Raw genomic sequence first — 11,968 nt, 5'->3', positions numbered from 1 at the left:
AGCCTCTTGTTAAATAACTTGTAATTGTGCTTCTCTCTGGATGGGAGCTGATTTCCAAAACACTTATGTCCTGTTGCTACTGTGGCTGTTCTCTTCCTCTCAGCCAGGAAGGTATTATGTGGTAAGGATTACGTGAAGCAATTTTTAAACTTCTATTTTTAAAGAGTTCTGAAAGGCGATACCTAAGTGTTAGTCATTGCCATCCTTAAAATAAACAAAATGGCAGCTCCAGGCACTTTGCCATTCATGGTTAGCAGGGAGCAGACGCCGCGTGGGGAATGCAGAGCAGCAGCATCGCTCTGCACAGCTCTCCTTCAGCCCGGGAAAGGTTCCTGCTGTGTCCTACCAGCTCTCTGGCACAGTTCCCTCCGACCGCCTCACGAAAATACAGCTCGTGCAGATGTGGACCAGCAAGGACTGGGACAGCCCGTTCCTGGAACGGGGGTCAAAAGGGCTGCAGTTTATCTGGGCGGGATGAACTCCCTGCTCAGAGGGACAAAGTTCAGAGCAGCCCTCTGCTCTGTGCTGGGGGTGGGGAGAGCTCACAGGTCACCCAGCAAGTGCCGCTCTGGGGGTGCTGGGATCTCGGGGTAACCTGTCAGAACACACTGGCAAATCCAGCCAGGCGCTTTGTGTCCCACCGGCACCGCACAGAGCCTGAGGCGGCAGCCTGTGAACAGATGATGAGAGACCTAAATTCATCTCCCAGGCAGGTCCCTGGAGGCTAATGAAGTCCCAGCGAGGACGCTGGCAGAAATGCCCCAGCGCTCCTCGCTGCGCTGTGCTGCAGCACAGGAGTGTGCACGGGCGCAGGTCGTGGGAAGCAGGAGTGGAAAGGAAGGCGCCAGCGCGGGCACTGCAGCAGGTACTGTGCCTGGTTCACTCCTCTGCGGTTTGGCCGGCAGCGATGCGCCGCAGCTGGCCCCGGCCCTTTGAGCTGTGGCCGGTGAGGAGTCCCAACCCCACCCACCCCTGCGTTTCCCTTCAAGGTCACCCACTGCCAGGATTTCCCCTGCAGGCAATACCAGGTTGCCCTGACCAGAACCTGCTACTCTCAGCCCAACCCCAGGGCTTAGTCACTTCCCAGCCACTGGCTCTGCTTCCTGCCCCGCTGCTGCTGAGGCCTCTTCTAATTTTGAAAGCAGTGGTTAACATGGTGGCCAGCCGTGAGCAAGCACACCCATCCCACGGCCACACGCAGGCCGCCTGCCCCAGGCAGCCCTGCCTCCTTGGCTCTGCAACACGCCCGGGCGAAGCAGAGTATTTGATAGTGAAGGAGTGGCACGAGAAAGAAGCAGAGTCATTTGCCTGGGACAGCTGAGGAATAGAAATTGAATGTAGGCTTCCCATGGTCAAGGATCATGCTTTGACCTACCCAAAATCCTCTTCCTGTGACGGGGAAAGGGTTGTTCCATGAGGAGAGGTACTTCTCGATGCAGAAAGCATCCCCTGCACTGGCTGCTTTGGTTTTCTTCCCATCCTGCCCGCTTCAGGAACCTTACAGAATTTTAGTGGAGGGTCCTCATCTGTAAAACAAACGGGAGCCAGAATGCAGCGTTAAAACAAAGCCTCCACCCTTCAGTACCACTGATAAATAACTCAACTGGTCTTTCTGCAAGCAGAAGGTTTACGAAATAGGCACGGCAGGGCCAGCAAACAACCACCCCAGTACCTCAGGGTAAGCCTGAGCTGGGGCTGCATTCTTTTGGGGCAGGGACCGGCTCTTATCGTAAATTTTTAAAGCACCAAGTACTGTGGACCTTAATCCTGCTGGGGCCTCTAGGTGTGACAGCTATATAAATATTTAATGTGCCTTTAATCTTGGGGTGGGGAATGTGACTTGTAACCCCAGTGACAATCCTCGTTTGTGCTGTTGCTGTACTTCAAGATACTACGTTGAGTATCTACTACAGTATCAGCTAAGATACTGTAAAGTGTACTCAGAGGGACATTGCACAAAGAGCAAACAGCAGCACGGGAGAGCTTTTATTCTGCAGGCGCTAATCCCAGCCCAGCAAGTAAAACACTGCAGAACTCCTAAAATGGCAGAGTCTGGCTCTGATCTCACCTGGAATCTAGAAAGGGGCTTCTGCTGTTGAGCGTGGTGCCCTCCCGCAGAGGAACAGCGAGAAGGAAGAGGGCAAGGACGGTGGGGGATGTTCTGTCCTGGCGAGCTGATCCCGGGCTGCCGGGCTCCTCGAACCCTGCCGAGGGAAGTGGGAAGCGGCCTGTTTGCCAAATTCAGTTGGTTTGGCTCGAGAGGGCTTTCTGCACACCTTGGGGAACAAAACCACAGCCTTTTCTCTCACATGGGGAAAGAAAGGCTGTCAGGTAAAGGTCAGGAAGCTTACGTTTTTGTGTAATTTTGTATTCTGTAGGGAAGAAAAACATTGTGAAAGGAGCCTGTAAACTGCAGGATGCAAGGTTTGTTCTTCTCCGCGGCTTTCCTGTGGCTAAGGACATGACTAATCCCCTGTGACAGTCCCATGCTTGGAGCCTGCTGCTCTTACTGGTGCAGCTGGGGACTCTGCCACTTTTCACCATCACAACATGAAATGAAAACTCTTTTGCAATGAAATTGTTTCTGCACTGAAATGGAGGATCACTAAAGCACTTGCCACAGCTGCTGGGAATAAATTCACTTTTTTATTCACGGTATTGTGACTAAATGGTGAATTATGCATTGCAGATGTCCCCTGTGTGGTGTGATGTGGGCGTGTATAGTCCTGAATGAAATGGGAACACCTGTGGTTTTCAGCCAGAAGCTACCACACTTTAGGATGGACCCAGAAAGTGTGGCAGCCCCCTCTTAGTCGCTCCGGTGGAACCTCAGTTCAAGCCTGACTTCCCAGCCAGGCTCAGTCTCACACGTGTACTGATGAAATGTAGGTTGTACCTTGCTGTTCCAGATTCCCCGGGGAGATATTTCACCGCCATGACATATCTGGGCAACCTTCCAGCCTGCCCTCGCTCGTAGCTCAACGGCCACAGCCTCAGCGGGCTTTCAGCAAAGAGGAGGCCACGGCTCCGGCTCCTCTCAGCCCCCTGCGACACAGCAGCCAGGCCCGTGCCTGCTGGGGAGCCTCTTTATTCCAGAGCATAAAAAAGCTCTGGCAGGTTTTATTGCCATGGCACATCAACGTGGCTTCAGAATTGTGGCTGCAGCTCACCAGAGGTGGGTGCAAAGCTACTGCTGAAACGTTATGTCAACAGGAAGAAAACATGCCTGTTCCCTTAGTGACTCCGCAGTGACAGGGAAACGCTGTCCAATTTCACAATCATCCCTTTCCTCTCACGAGTCAAGTTCCCGACTCTCCTGACTAGGCCAGTGCTGCTGGTGAGTAAGACAAGCCGGATTCAGCCCTCCGCAGCCCTTTGCTCTGCACATCATGACACATCTCTGCCTCTGGACTGCTGACCTTCCCCTCCTCCTGAGACAAGCTGCTAGGCAGCTAAACCTTACCCCGAGCTCTGGTAAACAGCGGGACATTAACCTCACCTCGGGGGGAAGCAGTGTGGAGATCAGCCAGCAGAACTACGGGCACACCACGGGCTGAACCGCCGCTGGAGCCCAGCAAAGGGCACGTGGCTGCTGAAGGGCTGCAGCCCCAGCCTGCCTGGCACCGGGAACTGCGAGCACCTCGTGTACCTCTGACACCGTGCTGCAGCCTCCGCTCGCGCTCAAACACCTCAACAATTCTGGGCCTTCTGCTGACCACCGTGCCAAATTCTACAATAGCTTTTTTCAGGATAAGTGGCAAAGAAACCTAGAGCTTTTAAAGAAAGTATTTTGTCTAAAATTCCTTTTCTTAAACCATTTAGGGTAATTACAAGTATCAAGGAGCTTATGTAACTCGTGACTTGCTGACAGATAATTCCCAGGAATGAGCACTAGATTAATGCAATCAATTGTGGTGCTGGGCAGGTCATCACGCTCTTCTCCTGTGCTACAGGAAACCTGAAGCAACCACCTTGTAACCTCTACCGATTTCTATTCCAGGCTTCTCACAAACCAGCCTGCATGATGATGGCGATGCCTGCCACAATTCATTTAACTACACGAGCTCTCGGAGCTGCCAGCTTAGCTAACATCAGAGCAGCAACGCGAGGCGGTTACCTCAGGTGGCCACGGGCCCTGACTGCTGAGCTCTCCTGCTCAGTGCCTGCGCTGATGGCAGCGCAGTTGGTCCTAACAGTAAGGGAGCGGAATCATGTCAAACTCACTTGGCATCATCTACACCAGTATCTATCTTTAGATCCCAGAAATAGCCGTTTTTGCACTTCCGTAACTGTTACCTGTATTTTAGGCAGCAAATATTACAGGCCCCCATTTTGTACGGGGCCTTGACCTTGCCCCATTTGAAGTCAATGGGTTTAACTCATGAGCATAAGGGGAAACAGGTTCTAAAGCAGAGCAAGAAAAACCTTACTCTATCCTATTTTCATCTGACTTCCACACACCAAGCGTATGGCTGCAAGGTTGTAGCAACAGCATGCAATCAACACACCCGTGGTGTTATCTCTTTGTGGGAGATAAATTTAAATTGTCAGGCCACGGCATGGAAATGCAACATTTGCGTTTTCCTATCGGGATGAGCCAGGACATTGCACCTCAGTCGCAAATCATGAGGTAATTAGGTGGAGAAGGAGTAGCCTGATCCACTGCAGAGTACTATATGCTGCTATTTAGCGTTTTGAAAGGGTGCCCACAGCATCAGGAGGTGCAGTGGCGCCCAACAAAAGCTCCACGAGTGTTTCAACAATAGATATCACAATACAATTTCAGGGCTTGCAAACCTCAATATTCCTCATTGCTATGGATAACCCCATTCCCTTCGCTGTAGGCTGGGAGACCGACACATCATTTTCGCACGCTGGATCTCAGACTGGTGTATCCCGACTGATCCTGCCTCCTAGGCTCAAGTCAGCCTCACCACTCTCCTTGGTGTGCTCTGTCCTCCAAACATCCAGGCTTCCTTCATTTGTTTTTCCTCTTTATCTTTTCCTGTTTCACAGTGACTCCATAGTTCCTTCATCATCGCCTGCTATTCCTTCCAGTAGCTCACTAAGGCTGTAACATCTGTCTTGTTTCATCCATTCTCACCCTCTTTCAACGGGGAGGGCTCTGTGCGCAGTTTCTGTTTTGGCAGGGTTTTCAGGTTTGGGTTTTTTTTGAAGCCAGCAGTATAAACGTTTTCCTCCCTGCAGATTGTGTGTTTAAATTAGGAAAAAGCAGATCGCTCTGCTCGTGGATGGGGGGAAGGGGAAAGATTTATGGCATTTCTGAGTTCCCGTGGGAGTTTCCTAGCAGGCCCCTGGGAAACTGCTGAGTCCTGCACAGCTGAACCTCACCCTTACGGTAAAAGTTGTGTCCTGCCCAGGGAGCCATCAGAAGTGCCACCATCATCATCGTCCCAGAGCCTTAGGTGATCTTTCAGATACACTGAGCCCAGACCCTTGAACGCCTTAAAGAAAAAACCTTGAACCCTTCTGCACCGATTTCCCAGGGGTTTGGGCTTTTGCTTGGTCATTTCCTCCCCAAATCACATCCTGATAGCAGCCTGTCCGTGCCCTCTTGCCCTTTGTGCCTGTTCTTGACCGCTCGACTGCTGAAGCTGCCCCTGTGCTCTCTAGTCCTTTCTCACTTCAGCCTTGTATCTGTGACGCTTTTCCTGGCACCCTTCCCAAGTTCTATTGCTGCCAACTCAGACTCAGTATGAGCTTCTTGTATTCCCTTTCAAATCCTTTTCTGTCGCGGCAAATAAACCCACTGTTCTCTACAGACACACACACTCCTGATACTATCCTTGACAGCTCTTCACTTCTGGCACTCAGCTGCCGCTTAATCACACAGATTCCTTCTCTGATTCACCTCATGTGCTCCTGCGGCCAAGAGCTTGACTTTGATTTGGCAATGTCACAACAGGAGGACTGGGATCTCCTCCCTGGTGATCCAATTCCTGCCTCGCATGCCCCACTGTCATTAGCAAGCTCCTGTTTCACTCTGCTCTTTGGGCCAGCCTCACGCCGCCGTCAGCGTGCGGTACCATCGCCTCACCTCTGCCCTTCTGCACAAACCACCAGTACCCTTCTCCTTTACGCTTTTCCTGATTTTATCATTTCCATGCTGCTTGGGAGCATTCCTATCCGACTGCTGTCCCAGAACGACCTGCCTGACCTTGACTCCCAGGCAGCCCTCATATTCAGGTTCCTTCTCCAAACATCCCTCCACAGAGGCTGTTCCCCCCCCACAGCCTCGTCTCTGTGACATTTGCAAAGGGGAGGGGGGGGGGAGGTGAGCAGAGCAAACCAAACACATCTAGCAAGTGATATAGCTTGAAAACAGGAACTAACACGATGTGCACGCAGCACCAGAAATAACCTCGCTGCCATACGCAGTGAGAGCCCTGTCCTTCCCTTGACCCCTCCCTCTGCACGTCTCCTGCCATCTCTCCTCCTCGTGTCAGCCTCTGCCGCGGGTCCCAGCACAGGGACCCCTCCTGCTCCTCCGCAAAGCCCCCGCGTACCTACGGCACCGCAGGGCTGAGCGATAAGCGCTTGAGCTCGGCTCTGCCTGAGCAAAACAACTGGAACTGCCAGCAGCTTCTGCCAGCAGCTTCCCAGAGGAGTTGTTTACAGACAACGCTGCAAAACCGCTTCCCTGCACTGGTCTTTGTATTGAACAAATGAAAGGACAGCCTAAAACTAGAGGGCCCGTACAGAAGTAGGATTTCTTTTTTACCCAGGAAATGCTGCAGGCGCCGGCACACCTATTCACCCTCACCCACACCCCAGCCGGTCCTGCTTTGTGCGAAGAGGGTGTTCGTGTTTATTAGCCTTTTTCCCTAGCTGCCCACTGGCACGGACTTTGCTCCTCCGGGTTGGGATTTCTGAGCAGCAGGAGGCTTTCCACGTGTGTTTGAGAAGGTACAAAGCCTGCCGGAAAACAATGGAAATAGCTGGCTTATGACTGCTGCGTGTCACGCACTCATTTCTTGCCTGTTCGTTTGTCCTTGGAGCTGCTCACGCCGCCTGGAACCTTATCTGGAAGCAGTGTCGGTCTCGCGGGCTGGCACGCACGCCCGCCTGCCGCCATGCCACGGAGGCACACACCCCCCTGTCAGCCCGACGGAGCCTCCAGCCACCCCTCAAGTGCAGAGCGGGGTGCAGGGGCACGATGGTGTGGGGATTTGGGGGGGGCGGGGTGTCTTCCTGCAGGGGGGAAATAGTCTCTTCAGAGCGGAGTGGGGTGGGAGCAGCATCTCCCGCCTGGGCTTCCCCCAGGGCCTCCAGCCCAGGGCCGTCAGGGCTGGCAGCAGCATGGCCCCTGCCAGGATCTCCTCACCCCAGCACAGGCTCTTCTCGCCCCACAGGACTGTCCCCCCCTCAACCCCCCAAGGGCGGGATCCCCTCAGCCACAGAGTCATAGAGTGGTTTGGGCTGGAAGGGGCCTTAAGGATCATCTAATTCCAACCCTTGTGGTTTTTTGGGTTTGTGAAGCATGTGAACAAAGTGCCCCCAAGCCAGGCTCTGCTCAGCCCTCCCAAGGGCAGGATCTCCTCAGCATCCCCAGGACAGGCTTCTCCTCAGTCACAGCATCACAGAATGGTTTGGGTTGGAAGGGACCTTCAAGATCATCTAGTTCCAAGCCCCATGTTTTTACATGCTTGCATTAAAAAAAAGTCCCCTCAAGGACTGGCTCGTCTCAGCCCCACATGGGCAGGATCTCCTCAGTCTCAGCATCACAGACGGGTTTGGGTTGGGAGGAACCTTCAAGATCATCCAGTTCCAACTCCCATGTTTGCATAAAACGAGTCTCCCCAAGTCAGGCTCCCTCAGTCACAGAAATCGCAGAATGGTTTGGGGTGGGACCTTAAAGGTTTAATTCCAACAACCCCCATGGTTTTTTTACATGCTTGGATTAAAATAAAGTCCCCTCAAGGACAGGCCCACCAAGGACAGCCTTCCCTCAGTCACAGAATGCTTTGGGTTGGAAAGGACCTTAAAGATTTAGTTCCAACCTCCATGTTTTTCACATACTCGCGTAAAACAACAACAAAAAAAGTCGCCTCAAAGCCGGGCTCCCCTCGGGCCAGTCTCCCTGCAACACCCCAAGGACAGGCCCCCTCGGACAGGCTTCCCTCCCTCACAGAGTGCTTTGGGTTGGAAGGGACCTTAAAGATTTATTTCCAACTTCCACGTTTTTGGTTTTTTTTTACATAACTGAATAAAAGCAAAGAAAAAGCCGCCTCAAGGACAGGCAGCCGCAGGCCAGGGTCTCCCTCCTCAGCCCCTCCGGGCCGCCTCCCGCCCTCAGCGCGGTGTCCCGCGGCGGGCGCGGCCCGGGGCGGCAATGGCGCAGGGCCGCTCCCCGCCCTCGCTGCGCCGCGGGCCGCTGCGTGCCGGCGCCGTCCCCGCCTGCCCCGGCGCCTTCCCCGCCGGCCGCGGTGCTGGGCGCTGGGCTCGGGGCCGCGCCGCACGCCACCCTTCCCCGGCACGGCAGCGCCGCCATCGCGTGAGAGGCGCCGGGCGCCCGGCCCGCCGCCCCCCCGCCGCCATCACGCAGGGGAACATATGCCGGCAAGGCGCGGCCGGGCGCCCGCCCCGCTCTCCGCGCCGATCAAAGGCGCTGCCGTCCCCCTCTCGCTGCTAATACCGCTCTTAATTAAATACCTCCGCGGGGGGCGAGCCGCCCTTCACACGCAATGCCCCCCCCGCCGGGGTGAGCCCCGCTGCCAGCCCGCGGGCGCGGCCCGGGGGTGCGTGCAGCGCGCTGGGAACCCCGGTACTTTAGATCCTAGTTATTTTTAAACCCCAAGCTCTTCATTCTGACCTTTAAGCGCATGCGATGGGCGAGTTAATGTTTGTTTTGCGCGGCGGGGCGATGGCTTGGGTGACATTCCCACACCCCCCCCCCCCCAGCTTTCCACGCGAGACACCCCACCTGCACCCCCTTCCCCTTCATCCCCAGCTGCGCGGCGGATCACGACCACGAAGAGGTTAAAGGAGGTGGCGGGGAGGGGGGGGGAAGCTGGGGCATGCGGCTCCGGTTGCTGCCAAACCGGGGATTAACGCTGCAGCGCAACACGGAGGTCGGCACGCAACGTGGAGCGGGTCACGCCGGCAACACACGCGAGGGCTGGGGCGGGCGGGGGGGGCAGCCACCCGTGGGACCGCGCTGCAGAGCCGGGGGGGTGAGGGAGGGCAGCGGGCTTTGCAACCCCGTATCATTGCAACAGCTCCTACTTAAGCAATTTTCCTTTTTTTACTCCCATAAAATTTGCTATCTTCTTCAATTGCAAGACCCCCCCTTGCCCACACGCAGCTTACCCCCCCCCCCCAAACCCCCCCTATTCCCTATTCAGCTGCTCGGCACTGCTCTGAAAAAACATTACTGATGCTTTGCCCTACGCAGAGCTGCCCCAGAGACAGAACCTTTGCAGCTACCAGCGAGTCATGCATAAATTAAATCAGGTTAGCAAGGCCAGTGGAAGGTCGCCTCGTTTTTCACCATGGCCTCTTTCCAGTTTTTAGTGGCTGTCCCTAAATTAATTTTTTGAGGGGTGAATCTTTTGGTATAAGGCTTGTAGGGAATGCTTTGGGCATACAGGAATTGCTTCGGGTATGCAGGAAGTTCTTTGGGCATGTAGAAATTGCTTTGGGCAGGCTGGAATTGCTTTGGGCATGTAGGAGTTGCTTTGGGCAAGCTGGAAATCAGCTTTGGGAGCCAAGCAGCCCTGCTGCACCCATGGCCCCTCATCCGTAGCATCAGCAGGTCACCGGTTCAGGTGGGGAGAGACCCCGGCTGTTGGCTCCCTCGCTGGGCACCAAGGGGACAAAGCAGACGGCACAGCTGATGGGACACGATAAAGCCGAGTCTCAACAGCAACTCTTTTTTTTGGCCCGCGTTGAAGGGGCCGCACGTAAAATAGCCAGCGATGAAAAGGAGCAAAGGAGAGAATGCGAAGTTAATCCCCTTGAAACGGGGCTGCGCTGGAAACTCCCGATTCTCACATGTTTTCCCGATTTATTTATTTTTATTGCTTCGCTGTGAGCTCAAGTGGGTTTCATTGGGAGCTGGCGGCGCAAAGCCGGTTCATGTGGAGGTTGAGCACACGCCTTGCTGCGGACACGGAGCTCCCGGGGCGCGAGGGTCGCTTTGGGGGCGACAGCTCGACCCAAACCGACGCGGAACCGGGCCGGCGCTCCCGCCGGCGCCCTCCCGCTCCCCAGCCAGCTCCGGCCCTGCCAGCGCTGCTCCTCCCTTGCCGAATTATGAATTTCAAACCGGGCCGGGCCGGGAGGGACCCCAGGCCCTCAGCGCCCCCCCCCGCCCCGCGGCTCAGCGAGGGCCGCGGCCACGTGACGCGCATGCGCGGGGCGGGGCGCCGTTGCCGTGGTTACGGAAGAAGCCACGGTAAGAAAATGGCGGCCCCGGGTGCCGTCCCTCAGGCCGCTGCCTTCCGCCTGTCCCGCGCTCCGGGCCTCCCGGGGTGGGGGGGGGGGTGGCCCCGGTTCGGGGGGGGGGAAGCTCCGCGCCGCCGCGGCCCGTTGCCCCCCCCCCCCCCCTCCCGTTTTCCCTCGCTCTCCGCCGCGGCCTGCGCGCCGCCAGCGCTCCCCGGGCTCCGCTGGTGCCGGCAGCCACGGCCTGTCCCCGAGCAGGCGGCGCGGGCGCGGGGAGGCCTCTCGGCGCTGGCCTGGGCCGCGTGGCCCCGTTGCCGAGGGCAGGTTCTGACCCTCCCTGTCACCTCTGGCAGGTTTCCTGAGCCCGGCGCAGCGTTTCTAGGAGGCCATGGAGCGGCACGTCCCCGTTCACCCGCTGCCCGAGGAGATTCGAAAGGTATGAAACGGTGGACGTACACAAACCAAACCGTTTAGAGACCAGAAGCGGCACTAATTTAGGGGTATTTCACTGACCTTTAAACACTGGTAGATTATCTGGTACACATCGGTCGTGGTGTTAGATTGGGTCTGTTCTAAGTTTTGTCACTATATATGAAGTGTAATTACACACTAATGCTATAGGAACACTGTAGAGGAGCACGTTTAGTAATGGTGTTATCACTGCCAGGTGACTTTCAAATTTTCCCCCAGACAGCATGTTTTGTTGCTGTAAATTTGGAACGACTGCAGAGCATAATGTGTAATTGTTCCTAAGCAGTGTCAATACAAATAGGAACGGAACATTCGCCTTCATCTGTTCTTGTATCTTCTCTTGGTGTGTGAGGCTGTTGTTTTGTTCGGGAGACAAATTATTACCAAAGTAACAATGGTGCTGTTTATATGGGTTAACTTTTGGGGAGGCTCTTTGGTGATGCGCACAAGTGGAACACGAGTCACTTTTTGTATCATTATGAAGTCTTTGGCAGTGAAACACCCCGCTGTCCTCAGTTTTTGGTATGCGTCTAATAATCAACAAGTAATTTAAAAGTTTTATGTGCTTAGGCTAGCACAGCCTGGAGAAATTCTCCCTGGAATAGTCCAGGAAGTTGTTGAGACAATTTCTGAGCCATCAGTGATGATTTCTGAGAATTCAAGGATGGGTAAAATAGCCAAAGGAAGGGAAAAGGAATACTTGCCCTTAAAGAAGGGGTGGGGAAGGGCCTGGGAAATGTGCAGGCTCATTACCAGCTGTTTTCGTAGCAGGGAAGATACCAGATACCGTTGTTTATTTAGAAATTATTTCTCAAGCATCAACAGGAAAAGGTGGTTAGCAAAAATGCATGCAAGTTTCTCAGCAAAACAGTTGTGCCAGATTGTTGGATGAAGTACATGAGGGAATTGTTCTGGATCTAGTACTGCTCAGTGTTTCCATTAATGACTTAAGGCTGTAGTTTGGTGGCACTTGAGCTGCCTTTCACTTGGATCAGTTCCCGATGTTGTTCCTGATCCATGTGCTATGCATATGCTCGAACGAGGAGGGAGCAGGTGTGAGTGCAGGCACAAACTGGGAACACAAAGGGGGTGA

General features: G+C 54.7%; 1 protein-coding gene across 2 annotated transcripts in view; it reads left to right on the top strand.

The window, feature by feature from the left end:
* Nucleotides 1-10,658: 10,658 nt before the first annotated feature.
* The window catches only part of LEKR1 (leucine, glutamate and lysine rich 1), a 60,740-nt gene continuing 59,430 nt past the window's right edge, over nucleotides 10,659-11,968 (top strand). The window contains exon 1 of one of the 2 annotated variants that reach the window (XM_074911989.1): nucleotides 10,659-10,840. In XM_074911989.1, coding sequence (XP_074768090.1) covers nucleotides 10,793-10,840 — 48 coding nt within the window. In that variant the 5' untranslated portion in view covers nucleotides 10,659-10,792. The remainder of the gene's footprint in view (nucleotides 10,841-11,968) is intronic. The other variant, XM_074911988.1, reaches the window with a different exon arrangement.

Source organism: Athene noctua, chromosome 8 (genome assembly GCF_965140245.1).
Source record: "Athene noctua chromosome 8, bAthNoc1.hap1.1, whole genome shotgun sequence".
NCBI classification, from domain to species: Eukaryota; Metazoa; Chordata; class Aves; order Strigiformes; family Strigidae; genus Athene; species Athene noctua.
This window is presented reverse-complemented; position numbering and strand designations above follow the sequence as displayed.